The 23,946-nt window shown below is 40.0% G+C and overlaps 1 protein-coding gene across 1 annotated transcript; it reads right to left on the minus strand.

The window, feature by feature from the left end:
- Window positions 1-6,668: 6,668 nt before the first annotated feature.
- Window positions 6,669-13,284, minus strand: Mstn (myostatin). The gene is made up of 3 exons (XM_052749234.1): window positions 12,671-13,284; window positions 10,557-10,930; window positions 6,669-8,578 (listed from the first exon to the last, which is right to left on the minus strand). The coding sequence occupies exons 1-3, from the start codon at window positions 13,044-13,046 to the stop codon at window positions 8,198-8,200; spliced, it is 1,131 nt and encodes a 376-aa protein (XP_052605194.1). The 5' UTR covers window positions 13,047-13,284; the 3' UTR covers window positions 6,669-8,197.
- Between the last annotated feature and the right edge of the window lie 10,662 nt (window positions 13,285-23,946).

Here is a 23,946-nt window from a genome sequence, read left to right on the forward strand (position 1 = left end):
AGAAGTCAGAACATGAGTTCCAGTATTCTTGAATGCTCTCAGTTAGTTTGCATTTTCTATTTACCTACCTTCATCAAGCCAAATCTGAACACCCCCCCCCCCAATTAAAAAGTTATCCAGGACACTTGAATGTATCTTTTAGATCTTCATTGACTTTCTCAAATGTATTAAAAATAATCACCATAACCCAGTATTCTACATGGTATTAATGCGATTAAATCGCTACCAATCCACGGAAATAGCTTAATGATCATAGGAATTTATTGGGAGAATAACTCACGATACAGGAAATTCACAATACAGGAAATAGTGACCCTGTAAAGGTAAGGCACAGTCCAGCAGCCCGAGAGCCCTGCCCTGATCCACACCAGCATCCAAGACCACGCCCACAGGGGCGGGTCCCTAGCACCTACTGGCTGCCTCACAGGGGTGGTGCTTCAGAGTACGGCACAGACCACCACCCACTACATGGTATTTTCTTTTTCTTTGTTAAGGCTATAAGCCTTAGTCCAATGGGTTGGATTTTTTTCTTCTAAAAATATTTTTATTAGTCCTTTGAAAATTTTGTACATATTTTGATGATATTCACAACCCCCAACTTCTCCCAGACCCTTCTCACCCAAATTTGTGTCTTTTTTTTTAATCTATCAAAAACCCATAGTGCTGTTTGACTATTTTTGGATGTGTGGGACCTTGATTCAAGAAAGGTCAAAGTACCATATTAAAAGTGAATTCAGAAGAGACTACATAGCCATACAGCTTTTTCCTGTAAATGTTTCTCTGGCTCTGCTTGCTGATGGCTAAGAAAGGATACCTCGGATATGGATCTGTCCATCGCCCCTTGCATACCTCCCACTGCCCAAATCCCTGTCCCTCTAGCCTTCAGTAGTTCTCCTCAGGACCAGGAAGGTCCCCGCTCTCTCTGTCTGCCTTCGTGTGTGTTTGTTTTTCTCTTTGCCCTTACCGGTCCACAACGCTTGTTACATTATTACAGACATTGCTGCAATCACATCTGAATTTGGGCTTCCCCGTGCTCTCCTTTGGTCTGAAGAGTCTTTCTTCCTTTCTCTCACAGCACATTCTGTATACAGATCCATATGGCAGCCAAGGCAATGCCCATGGGCACCGTTCGTCCCGTTCTACTGAAGGGTTTGGTCTACTGACTGCTTTTCTGACCTCGTTCAACTGTGAAGTTCTTTAGGGAGGGCCAAGGATTGGGTCTTCTGCTCTCTCCAAAGATCTTGGAGTAATGTCTAGAACTCAGTGAAAAATAAAAAGTGGTATCACACAGGTCGGAAAGATCTCTCACATGTTATTTCATAGGAAAACTGCCAGACACATTCTCATGTTTTCGCACCCCTCTGGAAAGAGTGGAGAAAACACTACTTTGAAAGGCTAGATGCCATATTAGGTGGCACTAGTCAGTCAGAGGGTGTCTAGGGAGAAGCTCTGTGACTTTTGAGCAGAGGAATGTATTATTTTTTCCTCTGAATCATGGGTAAAAAAAATTCAGTTGTGGTGGGATACCCTCTTCTGAAAGAATTGGCCGTCATGGTCCAACATCTCCTGGGAGAATTAAAACACAATGGGGACTCCTTGAAGATTTTTGATGGAATAAAGTCATAAGGGCAGGGACACACCTGTTGCTTCTGACTAGCTAGGAACTCAGTAACCTCAAATATCCTACTGCTCACTCACTCATCTCCACTGATTGTTCTTCCATCTCATGAGGACTCCCAATCTTTCCCAGAATTGACTAACGTCTGTAAAACTAGCTTTCTGAATCTATGAATCTATGTGATTTTTAATTAAGTGTCCATTGAGTACAATGTTTGAAGTCAGCAGAGAACAGATACTAATGATTACTCCAAGATCATCTAAAGAAAAATAAATTGATTCTTACTCGCATGACAAAATAGAATTGAGATGAACTGAAGATTTAAATAGCAAATAACAAAGTCATATAAGTATTAAAACATAAGGTGTGATTTAGTTATAAACATAGTGGGAAAGGCCTTTTAAGTATGGTAGAAAAATTAGAGGACATGCAGGCCAATCTATGTGACATCATACAATATGTTTTGGAAATTTTAAGTTAAAAAAGTGGAGCCATGACTCAGTAATGTTTGATTGACATACATAAAGTTGTGTGTGTGGTTGGTCCCCAACACTGCAAAACCAAACAAAGACACAAAGACAGTGGACAAATACCAATGAGAATGTGGGGAAAGTGGACCCTTACACATTGCTGGAGGAACTGCAAATCAATTCAACCTCCAAAACCTAAACAGCCATATGACCTGGCTAGACTATTGTGGGTGTGTATACCTTACACACTACAGAGACACCTGCATATCCATATCTATTGCAGTACTATACATACACTAGCCAAGTTATGGGCATTAGACTGGATGTCTACTAACATATGAGTAGATGAAGAAAGTGGGGCTGTTTACAAATGGAGTTTCATCCAGTCATAAAAAAAAGACTGAAATTACGTCAGTTGCAGGAAAATGAATGGAGAAAAGTATGTTAAGTAAAAAAGCCAGATTCAGAAGGAAAAATATTATGTATTTTCTCTCATAAGAAGACTCCAGATTTCCTTTTAGAGCATGGAAGTAGAAGGGAAATTATTTGGGAAGAGGAAGAGGACAGTGTGAGGAGGTGGGCAGTCTCTTACCTTACTACTGGAAATATTCATTGATAAATGGATATCTGCAGTAGCCATCTTGAAATGATAATAACAGCCCAAGAGCCAAACAAAGCTCAATGAGCATGTCAGAAAGAAGAGGTGGAAAGAATACAGGCGCTCACTACTATTGCTCAGCTACTGACTTCCTGGTACCCAGACCTGTCTTACATCTGGGCTTACATGAGATAATACATTCCTGCATTGTTGAAGACAGTCTTGAATTGGGACTTATTGGCAACTAAAATTCTTCTCAATAAATGCATGTATAACATGCTTGTGTATATATAAGATATATTGTAATGTATACATTTATACAATATAATGTATAGAAATTTAAATTTGAATATACTACTAAAAATCTTTTATAATTACTTCTCTGTATTTGGAATATATTAGTTCCAACTTTTAAAATAATATATAATACTGAAGAAATGACTCAAAGTTAAGAGCACTGGATGCTCCTGCAGAAGACCCAGGTTTGATTCCCAGCACCCACATGGGAGCTCATAATCATCTGTTAACTCCAGTCCCAGAGGGTTCAGTGTCCTCTTCTGGCCTCTTGGTACATAGGCATGTACTTGCTACACAGGTATACATGTGGGCAGAATGCTCATACACATAAAATGATTAAAAAATAAAAAATAATATAGAACTGTGGTTGTACACAGATCTAAATGTTTTTATTTGCTCTCTTCATATAATATTTTAAGAGCAAAATCAAGAGGAAGACCAACTTTGGGCAAATTAAACAGAATTTATTTGTACATCAGGCAGGCCTCAGAACCAAAAGATTGTCAGAGAACTGTGACTGTGGGAACAGGAAGTAACTTACAGGGCCCCTGCCTGGTCCCAGTTCTATCTTTACAGTATTTGGGCACGATCTGATCAATTAGCACCATTAGCTACAAAACATACCTTTGTATTAGGCTTTTAGCTTTTTAACATTCTAAATTAAGGTTCAGTTCATTAAGTAGAGATACCAGAATTAACCTCTGGCAAAATTTTGTTTAATTTAACATGCCAAATTGGAAGCACCTGTCTTGTCCAGCCCTTTCACAGGCAGTATATAGAGTTTTCATTTCTAATTGTCCTTAGAAATAGCACTACATATGAACATTAAATTTTAATTTATCTGTTAACAAAATACCATTTTCACTTTTATTATTAGTGAGAACTAATGGCAATTGTTATTTTTTCCAGTGAGTGCTTGTCAAATCAAAACCATAAAGAAAAGAAAATATATAATGTGCTTAGCTTTTAACTTTAAGCTTAGGCTTAGTTACCAAATATAAAGAGTGATAAAATAGATGAGTCAGAAAATAGTTCACTGACATCTTTTCATGTAAAGATCTCATGAGCTGATCATGGCTGAGAATTTGTTGGGGAGAAAGATGCTTCAGATGTTGTTAGGAGTAATTTTTTTTTACACTCAATACATAGGCTGAGCTGGATGTAAGGAAAGACAGACATGCTATACCTCTTCTTTAAATCGGGGTATCTGAGAAGGGATGGGTGGTTTCTGAGGGAGGTGCAGAGGGAAGATACTTATCATTTGAGTACTTCCCGATGGTGCCATGTTCATAAAGCAAAAATGCTAATACAGCCTGAGAAAGCTTGAGATTCAAAGCTGAAATCAGTTTTGAAACAAGGTTTTTATTTTTTCCTCATCTGAGTTAACGTTTACAAAATTGTACCACGACAGCTGTATGTATTTCTCCCACCATGTGTACCTCCTGACTGGGTCACTGTCACCTTTTAGCCATGAATCTTTTTGAGCTTCAAACTCCTCATTTTGAAAATGGGGATGATATGTATTCCTCCTGTAAGCACACCTTCCTATGTCTTGCCCAAGACCCTCTGGGTAGTTTATTTCTGCCAAGTTGAACAAGATACACGAGGCTGAAGCTTACTAATGAGGTAATATACCTGACAAAGTAGTGTTAGTCCGTGTGGTCAAATCCCAGCCTCTGTCACAAGTCCCTCCCTGAAGTGGTCCTGTTTTGTTTGTTTTGGACCAGAACCAGGAATTTTGGTCAAATGTCTGCTCAAAGCTGGGAAGGGCTGACTTCGGTGCACACATTTCTGTAATGGGGGCAGCTTTGCCAGCTCTTCCGATGGCAGAGCTGTTTCTCCCATGAGTCTCCTGTTAGGCACAATTTGCTTTGATGATAGAGACACACCCTAGCCTACAAGTGGGTGGGTGGAAACGTAGCTAGCTGCCCTGCCCAACTTATCCTGAATTCTGACTCCGGAGCTCTAAGGCAGTGTTCACTCCTGGTCATAGCTCGTTGTACATTCTAGACTTGGAAACAGTTTCACTGGCTGCCAATACGTCGCTGCAAGCAGGAGGTTGGCTGCTGCCCTTCTCTGTCATCATGTATAGGCTATGACACTTAGCCGGGTTCAAGGCCCAGAGAGCCCGGGATTTCCCTCTATCATCCTTCACTCAGGTGCAGGTAGCCACATAACTCACTCCCTTAACTGAAGTACTGCAAAAGTATGCAGCTTTTCAAGAAGATATTCTTTGGGCATGAAGCCAGACAGTTGCCTCGGTAACCTTCCAAATATTTCCACTAACAATACAAATTTTTCTCCCAAAACCTTTTTAGCGTACTCAGAAAACTAGTGGTTTCCATTTGAATCCTGCCTTCTTAATTCAGTGACAGTATTGACAGGCTCTGATGACATCATGTAGTCACATTTTCCTGTGTTGATATGTTGTTTTGGCTGGTTGAAGGTAATACCCAAATCCAGAGTTCCCTAGGAACAGAGCCAAGAGACATTTAGCTACTTAGCCAGAGTTAATGTCCGTGGGAGCAGATCTGGGAAATGCTGTGGTAGATCTGTGGCCAAAACCACATAATCAAATTGTGTTGTGAATAAGGTCTTTCACAAGACATTAGGAAAAACACAACGTGACACTTGTAGTGAAAGTTTTAACAGAATAATTTTGATCTGTTAGTAAAACAAAGAGATAAATTAGAAAGTTAACTTTTTTAAAATTTTGGTTTAAAGTTACTTTTAAATTTAATCAAATCAGGTCATTGCTTTTCGAAGTAGAATTTTCTCCAGATTTCTGTAGGATACAAATCTGAGTCTATTTAGTATACGTTGTTCCTAATGAGTACTAGTGTGCCTAGCTTGAGTACTTAGATTTAATACAAGGAAAGTTAAAATGATGTGTGTGTTATTAAAAACTCACCCTACTACAAATGAGATTATAATGCTAAAGCTGTCTTTATTACGGTAATGAAATAAGCTGAAAACACAACAGCTCATCTGTCACCACTTACAGCTTGATTTCCTAATTATTAGATTGGTAATAATCATGTCTCACATTTTAAAAACAGATCTTTGATGATTTTAATAGATTTTTTTATCTTGTCGCGATTTTGATAATTGCTGCTAGGATGAGTGACAGAGAATGTATAATGTGTTGGAAGTTAGATTTCTATTTCAAATGCATTAATATACAGATAGAGATGGTTAAAGTTGTACTTGTATTCGTTGTGACTTATTCACTCAGAAATAATAGCATGACAGTGTTCTACTCGTCCCACCATCAAACTTAAGTCTCTGCTTATGGGTCAATCCCTAAACCGATAAAGTAGAGGAGAGGGATCCTGTACAATGGTCCCAAGGATTTCTGGGTAATTTCAAATCACTTTGTTCTTTAATTTGGAAATTGGTGCCTCCAGTGCTCAGGAGAATGTGCCAGTAGCATTAAGTGTTAGGGGAGAACTGTGGTTTCCTGTCTCTGCCACTTCAGGAGAACCTGTAACTCTAGGACGATATACCACTGCCAACTGCAATGCGTTTGAAATCTAACCTATGAAATAAATAGATTTTAGGTCAAGATAGAAAGAAATGGAACAGAAGACACTAGTCTGCTTTTGTATATATAAAACAAATTCATTGGGAATTTCATTCAGAACTAGAGTAATATGCCTTATGTTCCTAAATCAAACTTTTGTGCTAAGTCATTAAACCTTTATAATAAAGTAAAAATACAAAAACCCACAATTAATCATTATAACATAAAACTATGATGCCTTTCAAAAATGTGAAGACACTTTAATATAATTTATAGTTTCTACACATTTTATGTAAGAAATAATTTCATTTAACTTTATAGATCAACAAAATTCCAATTTACAAAATTGAAGTAAATAATGCAGACATATATTCATTGTCAAATTATAAAATAAAAGTAGCTGTTCTTATTGAGACATCATATTTGTTTTCTTAGGTACTGGAGTTTACCATTTTGGTATGTTCAATAATGTTTATAATATTTAAAATAGTGGAGCATTGAGATTTGAATACAATGACAGGAATTACTGAAACTTCACATTCATAGGTACAGCCACCATGAATCCATAAGTGAATGTTGATATTATAAAAATATAAAATGATTGTAATATAACCATCTAACCTTAGCATAGGAAGTTTTAAGACCACTATTGAATCTGCTAATTCGCTTTGAAATAGAAGCAGTCACTTTTCTGAGATACGTGACATGTCTTTGTACCTTAATAATTTGAAATTTCATTAGTGTAAAAATATACCAAAGTAAATAAAAAAGGAGACACTTATTTACAAAACAATATTGTATACATATTATATAAATGCAATTGTTTCAGAGCCTTTTATACAATATTGATAGAATCAGTCATTTCCATTATTTTACCACAAAACTGCAATGTGACAAAGGCAGGCTGTGATTTTGAATTTTGATAGAAATGAATACTAGGCTGCCTTTTAAGATAAAGCAGTTTCTCCCACTGTGATAGAGAATTGAAAGTTGGCCTCTTTAAAAAAAATTCTTCTTTCCTTAAAGAAAGTGCATCCCCACTCAGTGCTGTATGGAAATGCCCCTGGAAAGGGGAGAACCTGACTTTACAGAGCATGCTCTGTTTGAGGAGCCTGGTAGTAGCCATTTAGCCCATGGCATTAGCACCACTGGCAAGGGTTGTCAATACACTGTCCAATTAGAATAGGAATGGAAACATGTAGAAGGTACCATTCTGATTTTGTGGAATTTTATCATACCGAGTATACAATACAAATAAAAATGTTCATGAATGTCTTTAAATGATAATAACAATTCTGCACTTTACAAAGTCTATATATAGATTTTTCTGTAAATATTAAGTGAAACTGTTAAGAAATAAGACTTTACCTTTAAAGCATACCCCTTTAATTCAGCAGGCAAGAAGTGCTGTCATTTCTTTGCCTAGATTGTAGTTGTGATATATATATATATATATGAACATAAATGTGATTTGATCTCCTCCTAGTTCAAAAACTCTGGAAATCATTAAATGTCCTATTATATGGTTTATTTTGATGGTTATATTCTCTCTTTTAGTTCATCCACTGTATCTCGTGCTTAAATTACTATAGCATACTCAAGGCCTACAGCCTGTGGTACATACTTTCACAGTTTCAAAATTGAGGGGAAGACCTTCTGTGATTTAGGAAGTTCTGAACCTAATGCAAAGCTCATGAGCACCCACACCGGTCTACTACCATGGCTGGAATTTTCCCATATATTATTTGTTCTTTGCCATTAAAATATAGCATATTAATGGGGGACATTTTTGTAGGAGTGCAGCAAGGGCCCGCTGAGCCTCTGGGGTTTGCTTGGTGCACAAGATGAGTATGGGGATATTTTTGTAAAAACACAAATTCACACTCTCCAGAGCAGTAATTGGCTTTATATCTTTTGGGTGCAATAATCCAGTCCCATCCAAATGCTTCAAAATCCACTGTGAGGGGGTAACGGCAACATCGGGACTCTGTGGAGTGCTCATCACAGTCAAGACCAAAGTCTCTTCGGGACCTTTTGGGAGTGTCTGTTACTTTGACCTCTAAAAAGGGATTCTGTGTGAAAAGGAAAGAATGATTTTATTAACAGAGCCTGAGATCCTTCCCACCTTAGAAATCATTATTAGACGAAATGACATTCTTATGCTACTTTTTTTTTTTTTTAAAGAAGTGCAGTATTAAGGCATTTTTTATTCACACTAGGCTTTTTTTTTTTTCTCACAACCCCAAAGAGTGTAGCAGCAGCAGACATTTCCTTGTGGTCAGTATACTTTGTCTTTTAAACTCTTGTTTCTTTTCATATTATTATCAGGCATAATAGCACATAATAGCATAAAAGATGGTTTGAAAATATGCATAAGATGAAAGAGAGGGGAGGGTGTGAGGGATGGACGCCATCTTTTCATCACTGTTGGTTACTTGTCAGCTTCAGGTGTCTACCGACTCTTGAAGAGATGAGCACCCATCTGGTCTCTCTTCCCTAGGTCTTTTCTCAAAGAAGTGTGCATAGTAAAGTCAGAGCGAAACAGCTGTCTCTGAGCGTTATGTGGATTATAATGGGAGGAAGGCAGTTAGGACGACAGCAGTAGCTGTGTGTACACTGTGTTGAAAGAAAATCCCTAAAGGAGCAAAGAGGACATTCATAAGAAGTGACGACCTGAGTATGAATGTAGCGTGGTGGCAGAGGGTTTGCCTCTCATATGCAAGGTCCTGGGTTCAATCCCAGATCACAACAGAAGGACGCAGAGAAAGAAGGGGAGAAGAACCTGCTTGCTTTATGACAGCCTCAGTCTTCAGCACATTTGAGACCATTTCCTTTTAGAGGGAAAACTCTAAAGAATATCATATTAATCACCTTTTTAATAATTTAAACCTAACCCATTAGCAACCTTGATAATTAAAATACTATCTATGAAAGAGAACATTCTTACACAGTTGGTAGCGATTTTATCTTATATCATGAAATTGGGCCTGAGTATTGTCAAAGAGAACATTTGAGGAATGTAGTGTTTAAATAGCATATATAAAGAAAACAGATCATTTAGCAAACTGTAGTACTTCAAACAATATGTTTCACTCAAAACAGACCTGATTTCTGGACTACATATTCCCCAGTTCAATCAAAGGATTAAAAAGATAACCATGTTTATTATTTCTAAGAATAATATTCTGATGTAAATTCTGACAATGTATGAAAATAAAAATATGTTCACACCAAGTTTTTGAAAGTAGAAGTAAGTAAAAGCCCTAGTAAAACATAATAGTAACTTTGGTTTAAGTGTGTATTAAATTTTTTTTTATTAATTTTCATAGTGTATGAGGTCTTGCCATATCATTGACTTGCTATTTAGTTAATTGGCAATTTCTATGTAAATTATTGTGCAAGGATGCTAAAGTAGTTCAGAAATAAACTAGGAAGCAAATGCTAGCTAGATTGGAAATTACAGTTTTATTGGCAGTATTCCACAAAGTAATCTGTACACATATCATGGCTTCAACATTCTGTAAGTACTGAACATATTTATTAGGGGATGTTGAGTAGAATATATTTAATCAAGTATATCTATACAGGTAAAGGTATTTTAATTAGAATTTTAATTTTTTTTACTTTATGTGAAGCCAGTATTTTTCAATGTATTGAGAAGTGAAAAAATGGGAAGGGAAAAAGTTTTAATTTGTTGGTTTTGATACTAGAATCTGCAGGGATATATAGTGATGTCATAATTTTATACATATATTATGTATCCTACAATGAAAAGGACATTACATCCCATCCCCAATTAGGAACTCCTTGTGAAATTATGAGCCATGGTGCAATTGTTTTTCAGTCTTCATGCACAGTAAGAGCATCAAGGGAGTGCTTCACAGGACATATGATTGGCATCTACTTTTTTGGGCACAGACCTCCTTGGTGTAAGATAATTTTGTCTGGCTTATGAGCATAAAAAGTAGTAGTTATTTTTCACTATTACCCTTCATATCAGGAATAAAAATATAACATGTTGTTAGGACATTATTTTCAGTTATCACTTACCAGCCCATCTTCCCCTGGTCCCGGGAAGGTTACAGCAAGATCATGCCCATTCTCATCCAAAGCTTTGATTTCAATGCCTAAGTTGGATTCAGGCTGTTTGAGCCAATTTTGCAACACTGTCTTCACATCAATACTCTGCCAAATGCCAGTGCCTGGGCTCATGTCAAGTTTCAGAGATCGGATTCCAGTGTACCTTGTACCGTCTTTCATGGGTTTGATGAGTCTCAGGATCTGCACAAACACTGTTGTGGGAGTCTTGACGGGTCTCAGATGTATCCACAGCTGGGCTTTCACTACTTTGTTGTACTGGATTTTAGAGCTAAATTTAAAAAAGCAACATTTGGGTTTTCCATCCACTTGCATTAGAAAATCAGCTACAAATGAATAAGAAAAGAATGATTGACATTAGGTCCCATCAAAGCATGAATAAAATCACTCCTTAATAATAGATGTTGGGATAATGTGTACATATGTGGTCTTTCAAAATAAAATACTATGTGGAACTTTATTCATGATTCAGAAGAAATGTCAGAGAAAATAACTACCCTAGCTTTTTGGAGTTTTCTTAGGTATCTGTATTTTCATCTGTTTATCAGAAATCTACTCCCTTCCAGAGAACTACGGGCTCTGGGGTATTTTGTGAAAGAATGAACAGTAGATGAACTTTGCAAACAGTGATGATTAGAGAGAACAAGAGACAGCATGGAGGAACGTCCACTTAGAATTCTTTGGGAATCTGAGTAGTTACGCTCACTGAGCAGCTGTAGCAGTCAGTCTGGAGGAAGGAACCCTTCCCCCAGGCCTCAATTACCTGGGGATGAGACACAGGAGGCAATTTAACTGAGCCTCAGAAATGACAGACAATATAGTACATCTGTGACACTCGGGCTCTGGAACAGCCTTTCAAAGGAACAACACGAAGCCAGAAATTAGCACAAAAACTCAGATGTCATGCTCAAGCTGTGTCAAAAGTCAGAAAGCAGTGGCCTTGGAGCCAGACTTTCACTGCAAGTTCAGCACTAACAATTACTTTTCTCTTGGGTTTTCCAAACAACACGTAAATAAGGGAGGCCTTCTCCTGAACTGTTAGATCCAAGAGTCGTAAATGAAAATTATTTGCTGTATCATGACCTGATTACTTAGTGAAGGGCTGATTTGGAACCGTGTCATGTCTGGTTTTAAGTGTTTAAAGCATGGTATTAAAGCAAGATCTCAGACACATGGCATAGAACTCTTGCGTGTCCTCCAGCTCTGTCAAGCCATCTGTCTTCATTTGGAGAGAGCTGAAAGGGGGCTGCCTGGAATGGGCTATCTCCCAGAAGCAATGCTGTTCTTATAGGTAACAGTCCTCCTCCTCATAAAGAATAAAATATTTTAGAAGGTTGTCAATCACTTCCTGTGGAAGTACACAGCCGGGGCCCCTTCAGCACAGTGCTGTGGGCACAAACACAAGCAGGCATTTGTAGCATAACCTCCCAATTATAACGCTCATTTCCTGAGCATTTTCAGATACCAGGTCATGAGTATTATTTTGCTGTAACTGCTTCATCATTGCTCTTGCTAATGCAGTGAATGTTTAACTTCTTTAACTCTTCAGTGTAATAGCTTTCACAATTAAATATTCCAATTTGTAAAGAGCACAAAAGCTCCTGACTGACAGTTTTAAATGACAGAAGTGTGGAGCAGTGTTCAAATAATCACCCAGCAAATTTCTTCCTGTAGTGCTAGTGGGTGAAAAGAACCAAGGCATATTTCAGACAAACAGATGCAATTTTAAATCTCGTGTAAGTTTTAACATTGCTTACAGTATCTCACAGTCCTTGTCTTACTGGTATTAGGCACTGGACACATAAGCATTCTACATTTTCCGTATAAAATTACATACTATTAAAGCTGGACCAGCACATTAACTTTGAGCTATTTGGAAACAAGCAAGGCAGATTTCATTGTCAGTATGTTTCTCAGGAAATCTTGAAGGAAAAAAAAAATCTCTTAAGTCTCCTACTTACATGCAAGCCAACAGCTTGCTAAAAGCCTGAAAATAGATCTGTTTCTCATAAACACTAAAGCAGCCGTCAGCAGAACTGTTGATATACTCTAACAGAGCTACTTACACTCTGTGGGCATGGTAATGATTGTTTCCGTGGTGGCGTGGTAATCGTCATCTTCCAGAGAACCATCGCTGCTGTCGTCCCTCTGGACGTCGTACTGATCGATCAGTTCCCGGAGCGGAGGAGCCCTGGGCAGAAGTTGTCTTATAGCATCTTTGCTGATGTTAGGAGCTGTTTCCAGACGGAGTTTACTGAGGATCTGGATTTTTATGGCTTCTATTCTGGAGTACCTTGTGTTTTGTCTCCACACACATGCATTGCACAGCCCCTCTTTTTCCACATTATCTTCTCGCTCACTGCCCTCATTTAGATCCACTGGGCCAGCAGCAATCAGCACAAACAGGTAAATATAAACATACATTTGCAGTTTTTGCATCATATTAATATCAGCACAATCTCTTTTGCTTGCTCTTATTTCTTCCTTTTGCTTTTGAGTAATGCCAAGCAAAATCTTAGTGCATGTCCGGTATGAGAGACAACCTGCCACGCCAGGGAATCCTGTACACTGTATTCCAAGTGGCTTTTTATATTCCGACTTAGATGAGACAAGTGTCGTCAGGATCCATGATTGGCTCCTGCTCCACAATGAATCTCGCTGTCAGAGGTTAAAACCCTGTCTGTCACAAGTCACCAAGCAGTATTTTGTTACAGTCGAGGGCAAGCTGATTCATTTGACTACTTCATAAATGAAATAAATCCCCATATCGTGAAAGATATATGTGACATTTGATAAATTAAAGTTTGTGTAATAATATAAACTATAGTTAAGGCTTATTCACTTCTGTGAAACTGTTGCTGTAATTTAAATTAGTAAATTTTAATTTATACTTCATGTTTAAAATATAAAATTGTCAATCCTGTAAGAGTTGGAGTGCTGTTTGTTGTGAACACAAATGTTTGAGATTAAAAAAATGGTATCAAGAGCTGAGGAATTAGAGAAATAAAAATTAGGAAGAGTTGACTGAATTAAAAAAGCTAAAGGCCGAGGCCCTGGGAGAAAGTCGCATCAGTAACTTGAGAAGCTTGTTTTCATGACTTATTTGTTAGTACATATTAAAATCAATCTTACTATGTTACAGTGTGCATGAACTTATTTTTGATAGCTTAACGTCTTTTACTAACGTGAAAACTGGGCTTGATTTCAGCTCATTAGTATGGTTATTTTTCTATCAAAAAGATGCAGATGAAATCAAAGTGCTTCTTTGTTGTTTATCACCAACGGGATAATGTTAGCCGGGAGCTCAGTCTCTGCACTTAGAGTAAGTAAATAATGGATTTTTGTAGGTGGCACTGGAGCATTACTACAGCTTGACTCGGACATCTAGTGCTGAGAGGAAAAGTGCAGTCTGTGTTCTGTGAATTATGTCAGGTCCTGTGAGCACACAAAGAGAAAGTAGCGTGTAGAGGGTGCCCTTTGTTGTGTCCAACACTGTCATAGGCTAGCACCCCTTTGCCAGTGTCTCATTTTGACCAGAGGGCAGACACCTGGCAGGGATCTGGGGCAGAGTCTGAGGCAGAGAATGGTGCTTTTTGTTCTCTGAACTAAGTGGCCTCCATAGGGATCAAGCTCTCCCCCTTGGCTTTAGGAGTCACAAGATCTCCGGGGTGAACTATTAAAGGGCTGAGCAAATGCAGCAGCAGGGACAGAGGACGTTTCCAGGCCACAGATTTCCACCTCCTTTTGGGGAAGCTAGGGACACTTTAGAGTTTTAATCCATTACTCCCCTCCACCCCAAGAGAATATAGTGGCTTCTATCAAATATTTATTTTTAGGTCACCACCACCCTTCCGCAGTGTGCACCCAGTTACTGCCTCGCTGCACTAAAATGCAACTCAATAGCTTGGAAAGTTAATGCATTTTCATCACATTCTTAAGTGGTATCTACATCTCCTGAGGAAAAAAAGTGGCCTTCCATAATGCACTGAATTTGCCCATCATTAAAGATTAAGGAAAAACAGACGCCCTGAGGTGTTCAGTCCTCTTTGTACAAGACAATATAGAGCAGGCCTAAAAAGCTTCATTTGTCTGGAAAAAAAATCATTTTTTAATATAGAATTCTTTGTGGTGTTATAATCATCACAACACAGGCTGCTATATACTCTGAGTAAATCAATCCCTTTTTTAACTTGCTTCAAATTGCCCTGCACTTGTGAGCTCAGGCTGTGGAGTCAGATAAATGAGTTCGAATCTCACTTTTGCATCTTCTAACTCTGTGACAAAGATGGTCAGTACTTAATTTCTCTTGTCCTTAGTTTCCTAGTAGGGATTTGAGGAATATGATTTAGCAATAAGTTGCTAATGTAGCCCCTTTCATACGGTAATTAACACCTGGGACAGGAGCGCTTGCTCTTTGTCTCGTGCCCTTTACTTCAAATTACCCTCAGCTGCTCCACATTAAGGCTAAGGCAAGGGATTACCAGCTCACACGGTATCTCGCTAGGCCCAGGAAACAAGCCCAGGTACATGTTTCAGTTTATTTTTATTACCTGGAATAAAGCAAACAAAGGTGGTCATTTGCCAGGTACTCGATTCTCGATATTTGTGGACTCCCATTTTTGCAATTTGCCTACTTGCTGAACTTTGTTTCTAAAACTCAGTGCTCTTGGTGCTTTCAAAATTATTCGCTGCTGTTCACTGAGCAGCAGACCACTAATAACAGTGATAGAGGATCCTGCCAGCTGCGCAGACTCCCAACTGAGGCTGCACAGGGCGGGTCCTGTATCATTCATTCAGCTCTCACACTATGAACAAGGATCCATTTTTTTTGAGCCTATTAACAGCCATGTTGTTTACTTTCCTGGGCTTTTAACTGTTCTTGTTCTCTGCTGCTTTTTGATAACCGCATTGAAGCAGTGTTGAGATAATGGGGCAGCATTCTTGAGTCCAGAAGGCTGTGGGGGAAAGGAGAATGGAGACCACCAGGGGTTGGAGGTGAGTAGTCACTGCTTAATAGTTACAGCTGTCCAGTTTGGAAGAGGAAAACATCCAGATAGATGGAGTTGTCTAGGCTGAGCAACATTCTGAGTACACTGAACTCCACTCAGCTTAGGACTTCAAAATGGCTAAAACAGTAGCAACTTTTCCGTTATAATTTACAACCATTTTTTAGAATGCTGTGATATGTCTCACGGAAAGAAAACATTCCTTATGAGAAAACACCTTAGTTAGACAAAGCATCCAGGCCTGAGTTTGCTGCTTCTGAGGGTGACTTCAGTGGTGAGGAATGGACGCTGTCTCTTGAGTGTGATGCCTTTCCACAGAAGCACACACACACGGCAATACATTCATCAGATCATGACCAGTCAGGACTCCCAGGCTCACCTCCCCCTGCATGTTCTCTAGGAACGGCAGCAAGCATTTGTGAATTCAGCGTTGGCCGTGCCTTTCTAGAATGTTAACGGTAAAGAACTATTCAGACAGATTTCAAAAATGCCTGTCCCTTCTCTAGTGATGATGATCAGCAACTTCCCAGGGCCCCTTGACACGGGGGCAGGGGTGGGGGTCCCTTAAAGTGGGAGGCTGCTTTTACAATGGAGATGGCAGTATAACAAGAATTGGAGAAGAATTTTTTTCCACTTGCCTAGGAGAACTTGGTCTTCCAGCTTGTTGGCCTTGTCTTAACACATTTGGAAGCAGTTTGTCACTGGGGTCAGAAGGTAGGAGGCAACACATGTTTCTTCATATAAAATTTGAGTAGGAGTGCATGCCATTTCACCTGAGATTTATCTCCTAAGTTAGATCCTTAAAACTTCCCATTCCTACAGTGTCTTTACATTCCTAAAATTATTAAGGTTCCCACAAATCTTTTGTATGTGCAGATCATATTGATCAATATTTAATGTCATTCAAAACTGGAAAATCAGTGTAGAGGCATAAGCAGACTACACTGAATTCGCTGACAGATTTTTTTCTAATATTCATTTATAATTATGTTTATGTGTGTGTGTATGGGAGACAGAGACAGAGAAAGTGTTTCTGTGCATCACATGAATGCAAGGGCACACTGAGATAGAAGGAGTCAGATCCCCAGAACCGGAGTTATGAGCTGCCTGATGTGGGCGCTGGGAACCGAACCTAGGTCTTTTGCAAGACCTGTAAGTGCTCTTAACCACCATTCCATCTGTATAACTCCCAGATTTCTTTTTCTTACTGTTGCATATTAGTTGTACAAAGTAATGGGTTTCATGACAATTTCCTATACCCATGAACTTAGATCACATGTAATCCTCTCTAGCTCTTTCCTAACTTATTTTCTCCTCCTGCTCTTTCACACCGCTGAAGGCCCCTTTCCATCCTTATGAACAGCATTACCTTGAGACATGGATCCTCTGGAGAACTCTGTTGTACACAGAAGAAATAATGACAGAGAAAAAGAAGGTGATTTTAAAATAGTTGTGAATATGGTTTTTAACTTCACAGGTTCTTTGGAAATGCTTTGGGATGACCCTAGAGTTCTCTAGGTTACGCTGGAGAGCAGAGCCCTAAAGTAGACAGTTTATGCTACTACAATTGAGTGCTTTCCTGCCGACCACCCGCTCCTCCCAATATCTTTGTCTTTCTATTTATTATCAACTATAGTTCTTTTCAGACCTTATATCTATTTAATAGCACATAATTGTTTTCAACAGCTGAAACATAAATGCTGTGGTGTTAATTGCCAACTACAAATGTGTAGGCAATCTGGTGAACTCTGGCAGAAAGTCTGTGGTTTTAAGGGATTTCCTGCAGTGGGGCACTCTTGATGTGAGAGTGTTTGTACTGTGGGAAGGGGAGCTTTAGAAGTGTGCAGGAGGATAAGGATCGGATGAAGGTCAGAAAGGGTGAGTATGGTGTGTGTGTGTGTGTGTGTGTGTGTGTGTGTGTGTGTGTGTGTGTGAAAGTGTTGTGCTAAAACCCATTAGTTTGTACAACCAATACAGACTAGTAAGGAAAGACTCATGCCGTGCAGGGCTTCGGAACAGAGGTAACAGATTCACTCCCCTCTGTCACTGGCCTTGTGCCGACTGCCTCTTCCATTGCAGGTCTCACACGGGCTCTTCTTCCCAAGTAGACTTGGAGCTCACTAAGGGGAGCGGCTTTGCTCTCGTTTAGTCTAGTACCTGACATAGAATTAAATGGGCAACGCAGTGTTTATTGACCTATGAACTAGTGCAGGAGTAAATGACTTCTCAAACAGTAGAGGCGGCTAGACTTTCCAAGTGATGTCCGTTGTGTTGATAGTTTTCCTTAACTATGGTTCATACACCTGCCGTATTAACGCATCGCTACTCCAGTCGCCCTGACCGTGGTGGCCGCATTGAGATGGGCCCTCCCTCACCTACACGTGTTTATGCCAAACTGCAAACTGATTGACTGAGGTAGTTTTCCTCTCTCACAATAAAGTGTCGAGTTTTTCAGTGATCTCTCTCTCCCTAACCTCTCCTCATACCAGCAGGAAGGACTACTTTCATTCCAAATTCAGGGCTTAACCCAGGAGCTAGGCTTTCCAAGCAGAGAGGAACCAGCTGCCAACCTGTTCTCCAAAATTGATTCTCCCCTCCCCTCTTGTCCTCCAGTAAATCCCACAAGCAATTTCTTCAAATTCAGATCTTTAAGTATACTCTGGGGTAGCTGCATATCCACCTAACATCTGACACTCCAGCATCTACTTTCTACAGTGTCTATAAAGTCAACGCTCACACTTGAGGTTTTGAGTGTCCTCAAGCTGGCTTCTGGTGTCCTTTGATGACAGAGAGGGTGACTTTTACACAGCACTCACAATTCCCTCCTCTTTCCACCTTAAAAGAACATCTATCTGCATTATTCAAGCTTAAAAGGATGGTTCAAGTAATATTCCTTATTTTAAGACCGGGTCTCATCTTTCAGATCAAATTGGACTAGAACTCAGTACATAACCCAGACTAGACTCCAACACCTGCCTTCACTTCCCCAGTGCTTGGATCACAGACACGTGACACCACAACCAGCTTGCAGAGAACGTTTTAATTCTGTCAAAAGCCACTGATGTCCTTTGCCCTAAGGCCATGGCTGGAGCATAAAGTCTATGACTCATCTATGTAGCCCTTTTTACTGGCCTTAAAACTTGTGTTTGGGGTTTATATTGACGGTACAGGGGTGAGATAGCATGCGAGAATATTGAGGTGGCCTCCATGTGAGGCCATGAGGCTTTGTTTGCGCCCACACTTGCATGAGTCCATTGTTGCGTTAGTCTGCCTACACGACTGCTCTGTTCCCCACTTCCCTGGATTAAGGAAGCGTAGATTTCTGCCTGGAGCTGTAAATTGTCTGCCTGAAACTGAATGAAGTTAAACTTCAAAGTCTCCAAATGAAAAGCAGAGTGTGCTCAGTGGATTTTCACTGCATTTGATGACCAGTTTCCTAGTGACGTCCTGATCAGCGCTAGAACGAGCGCCCGGCCTGCAGAGGTGACTCAGGTGGAACTGGCAGAGACATGCTTTGGTTTCCTGTCTTGGCCCCGACCATCATTAAGGGTCAGCTCTTAATAATGCTTCCGAGTCTCAGAGTTTTGTTTCCAGGAACTTTGGGTCCTATTGACCTAAAAACAGAATGCATTTCTGCAAATAAATGTTTTAAAATAATATTTTTATTTTATTTTGGAAATTAAAGCATAATTACATTATTTCCCTCACTCCGTTTACTCCCCCCAGCCCTCCCCTCTCTTGCTCCCTCTCTCGCAAATTCATGCCAAACACTTCTTTATGTTAAGATTTTTAAAGATTCTAGAATTAGTGAGGTCAATGCTTGTTTCCCAGGTAAATGACAAGATGCTCTGTGTTCCTAGACCCAGGTCACTGCTCTGACTTGACAGTTGAAGACCCAGTGGCTTGCTGTGGCAATCAGGAAAAGGGCTATGGTATCAACCGACCAAAAGTGCTTTGGAATCCCATTTGCTCAGATACTGAGGATTGTGGGGAGTCAGCCTTGTGTTACAACATCACCATTAGCTCAGTTTTCAATATTTCAAATTATATTTATTACATTCTTTAAATTTAAAATTAGTGAGCCTGTCTTTTCGGTAATTTTAACATGGAAGAGTTCTCTTCGATTTTCTAATTTGTTTTAAAGTAGATAGAATCCTGAATTAAGGTTTAAAATCTTTACTAGCATATGCTAGATTACACATGGACATTCTGCCCTCTGCTGGGAACCCTGAGAACTGCAGCATGTGTTCTGGCTAAAGACACTGCAAACTTGAACACATACCATTTATTAAATGAAATCTGTAACCAAGTCACCACAGTAGCCAACTCTAAATTTACAGTAAATTTGGACATTTTTACATGATACATGAACTTAAATTTCCAGTACTATAAAAATTTGTCCTTCAAAGGTTTTAAGTATGCATAAATCTATTTATTTTTAAATTCAGAAATCAGTACAAGAAACAGGTGACATTCAAATACTTGATAATGTATGGCATGGCAAAGACTTTGTATAATTTTTTTAAAATTTTATTTTATTTTATTTTACAATACAATTCAGTTCTACATATCAGCCACGGATTCCTTTGTTCTCCCCGCTCCCGCTCCCCTCACCTTCCCCCCTGCTTACCCCCCATTCCCACCTCCTCCAGGGCAAAGCCTCCCCCAAGGACTGAGATCAACCTGGTAGACTCAGTCCAGGCAGGTCCAGTCCCCTCCTCCCAGGCTGAGCAAAGTGACCCTGCATAGGCCCCAGGTTTCAAACAGCCAACTCATGCAATGAGCACAGGACTTGGTCCCACTGCCTGGATGCCTCCCAAACAGATCAAGCCAATTGACTATCTCACCCATTCAGAGGGCCTGATTCCGTTGGGGGCCCCTCAGCCATTGGTTCACAGTTCATGTGTTTCCATTTGTTTGGCTATTTGTCGCTGTGCTTTATCCAACCTTGATCTCAACAATTCTTGCTCATATAAACCCTCCTCTTTCTTGCTAACTGGACTCCCGGAGCTCCACCCAGGGCCTAGCCGTGGATCTCTGCATCCAGTTCCCTCAGTCATTGGATGGGGTTTCTAGCACGACAATTAGGGTGTTTGGCCATCCCATCACCAGAGTAGGTCAGTTCGGGCTGTCTCTCGACCATTGCCAGCAGTCTATTGTAGGAGTATCTGTGGATTTCTGTGGGCCTCTCTAGCACTGACTTTGTATAATTTAATATCATTGAATACTTATTAGCTCTCACTGTTTGGTGTGGGTAAGCCCTGAATATATTTATATAAATTATATCCTTAACCTCAGAATGGGCCGGACACCTGCTATAAAAGAACATTGCAGCAAATCAGAAATTATGGGATGGAGTTCTGATTGCCCTAGTAAAAGCTAAGTTTCTTAGCTGTGGTTGATATGATTTGGGAGAGGAACACAGAGAGACTAGAAACTGAATTATAAAGCCTCCCAACTCGAAACCCATGAATAAATCAAGACATTTGACTAGACAGCTTCTAAATCTGTCTGATGTCTGTCCAGGTAGTCTCTTAAAGCTCCCTTACTTCTCATGATGGGAGGACGTGCAGAGATGACCAGCCACACTAGTGGAAGCCCATAAACTGTGGGCTGGTGGCTGTGGAGCCCCCATGGGACTGGACTAGGCCCTCTGGATATGGAAGATGGTTGTTTGGCTGGAACTGTTTGGAGGGCACCCAAGCAGGGGGATTGGGATCTGTCCCTGGTCTATGGGCAGGCTTCTGGAACCCGGTGTCTGTGGTGCGACACCTTGCACAGCCTTGGTGCAGTGGAAAGGGGCTTGGACCTGCCTAGGCTCAGTGAGCTGGGCTCTGCTGACTCCCCATGGGAGACCTCGATTTGGGGAATGTGGGGATGTGGGGTGGCTTGGGAAAGAGGGCTGGGGGGTGGGAGGAGGGAGGAGGGGGTATCTGTGGATAGTATGTGGAGTGAGTAGAAAATTTCTTAATAAAGAAAAAATAAAAAAAATAAAAAATAAAATCATTTAAAAAAAAAGCTCCCTTACTTGGTACGAAGCAGTCAACCTTTAGTTTCATATGTGCAAAATGGAAATATCAGCAAGGCTGTAAGGGCTAAATGAAATGATAATGAAGTGCCCAGTGTAGAGTAGGACCTTCATAAACGTTAACTATCATAGTTTCAATACATAATAAGAGTACCAGTAGTCATTAGCACCCCACTGTTAATATTCATTTGTATTATAAATCTTTATAACGTTGACGATTTTATAAGTTGAATTTTTGTAGAGTGAGTGATTGGCATGGTGTACAGAAGAGGGTAATATAAAACAAGCTGGCCAGGAAAGTGGAAAAGGCATGGCAGATAAATTGTAACAGAAAGAAAACTGGGATCCTGGCATTAGTCACAGACAGAATTGAACTTGAGACAAACAGTATAAAGCAAGATGGAGGAAGAAATGTAATAATAAGAGGAAATAATCTACAGGGAGCATGTGCCTCTCAAAGACTGTCAAACATTTCATGTCAAAACAAAAATAAGAAAAACTGCAAAACTACAAATAAAAATTATAGCAAACAACATGCTAACCACAGAGGAATTATCTTCTGACATTAACAAGGATAAAGTATAGTTGATCAATGAAGTCAGTGAGGTTGATCAGCAGGCTAAGCGTTGGGTTCTCTACCCTTGTTATGAAAAAGAAACCTAGAGGGCCCATGAGGTAGTCAACGAAGTTGGCTCAATATTGACCTATGAAAGCCCCTTGGTGGATCCATAGATTAGAAGGATTGAGGACATAGTCTCCAAATACAGCTGGTGGAACAAGAGCGAATGACCAAATTAGAAACCAATGTTACTTCTACTACTTGCAAATATAAGACTTTTGTTACAGAGACAAAACAAAGCTGATCCTACAGAATGTGAAAGAACAGTTTAATTGTTACAAATTGAAACCCGCAGAACAAATGCCATTGTGTTCAGCAGAGAGAGAGAGCTTAGCTTCAAATGTGTATCCAGAGAAGGTAGGATGAAAGCCATCTAGTAGTTAGCTAGAAATGTTAGCAAACAAACAGTGGGCCAGATTACACACTGAACTTCAAACAGCAGAGAGACAGAATTATCAAGTAAGTCAGACACAGAAGGAATGGGCTTCGGAAGGAAGATCTGTGGTGTTTCTTTTTCATTGGAAAAGCTCCTTGCTCAATTAACTGCTACAAAGAAGGAAAAAGATTCTCAGTTAGGAAAGAGAAATTATGTATAGACACTGTGAAAAAATAAAAGATTTAAAAGGAAAAGTATGCAAATAAATTTGAAATCTATCTGAAATTAATATATAGATTTTCTAGAAAAGACACACCAAAGGAAACAGTGGATTTTCTCTGCAAACTGCTTCTCAGGTTGATTGTCCCAAATCCCCCTGGGACAGTCAACACAGTTTGGGGCGCGGTATGGTGGCACACAGTGTACCCCCAGCACTTTGAAGATGGAGGCAGGAGAGTCAGGAGTTCAGGTTCATCCTCCTGCATAGGAAGTTGGAGGTGAACCTGGGCTACATGTGACTCTGTCCTTGAAATGCAGAGTGGACCAAGGAGACACACACTCAGCGTAAAGACAAATCCGATGTGAGATTTTCACAGTGCGCACTGGAAGATGTGTTTCTCCCCCAGACACAATGAAAAGTACCCAGAAGCCACTGCTTCAGAGCAAAAAGAAATGAAAAGAGGTTCAGTTGTCCAACATGGGTCCTGTGTGGCAGAATGCAGATTAAACCAGCCCTTCCTTGTTTTTAAAACGTTCTATTGATACACTTTAGTCTTTTGGATCACTGGTGTTATTTTCTTGCCACTGGTCTTTTGAGCATCATGAGTCTGGAAACCTATTTTTTTTCCCTAAATGAGAAGGCTGCAAATGCCCCTTCATGCCTATTGGCACCAGTACTAGCAGTAATCTTTCAGGCAACTTGCTACCTTCAAGCTTCTGCAGGGATGATACTGTTACTGTCTAGAGGTCTTGATCAGGTTTATTTTCTCTGCCCGTTAAAGAATTAAAAATTGGGGGGAAAACCTCTAGAACTGCAGTTAGCAACTAAGAAATCAAGAATGCAGCAAACAAACAGGCCTTTGTTAGGGGAGAGGAAACACACACACACACACACACACACACACACACACACACACACACACACACACACGGGCAGGGGGTTGGGGGAAGAGAAGGTCCTCCACAATGTTTGGGGACTTGGGAAGCTGAGGCCCAGTGTCTCCTCAAGGGCTAGGTCCCTGAGGGGTCTTCTGCCCCTAATTTAAAGTTACCCAGTTTGAAGAAAGACAGGATGGCTGATTGGCCCACAGCTG

This window comes from Peromyscus californicus, unplaced genomic scaffold (assembly GCF_007827085.1).
Source record: "Peromyscus californicus insignis strain IS unplaced genomic scaffold, ASM782708v3 Scaffold_21__1_contigs__length_65335640, whole genome shotgun sequence".
NCBI classification, from domain to species: Eukaryota; Metazoa; Chordata; class Mammalia; order Rodentia; family Cricetidae; genus Peromyscus; species Peromyscus californicus.

What these genes read in the sequence shown, in the direction of transcription:
- Mstn (XM_052749234.1), bottom strand. Translation starts at nt 13,046, where the DNA reads ATGATGCAAAAACTGCAAATGTATGTTTATATTTACCTGTTTGTGCTG. An exon ending in CATTACCATGCCCACAGAGT is followed by an intron (nt 10,931 to 12,670) that starts GTAAGTAGCTCT and finishes ATTCATTTGTAG; the next exon opens with CTGATTTTCTAATGCAAGTG. An exon ending in GACCAGGGGAAGATGGGCTG is followed by an intron (nt 8,579 to 10,556) that starts GTAAGTGATAAC and finishes CTTTTCACACAG; the next exon opens with AATCCCTTTTTAGAGGTCAA.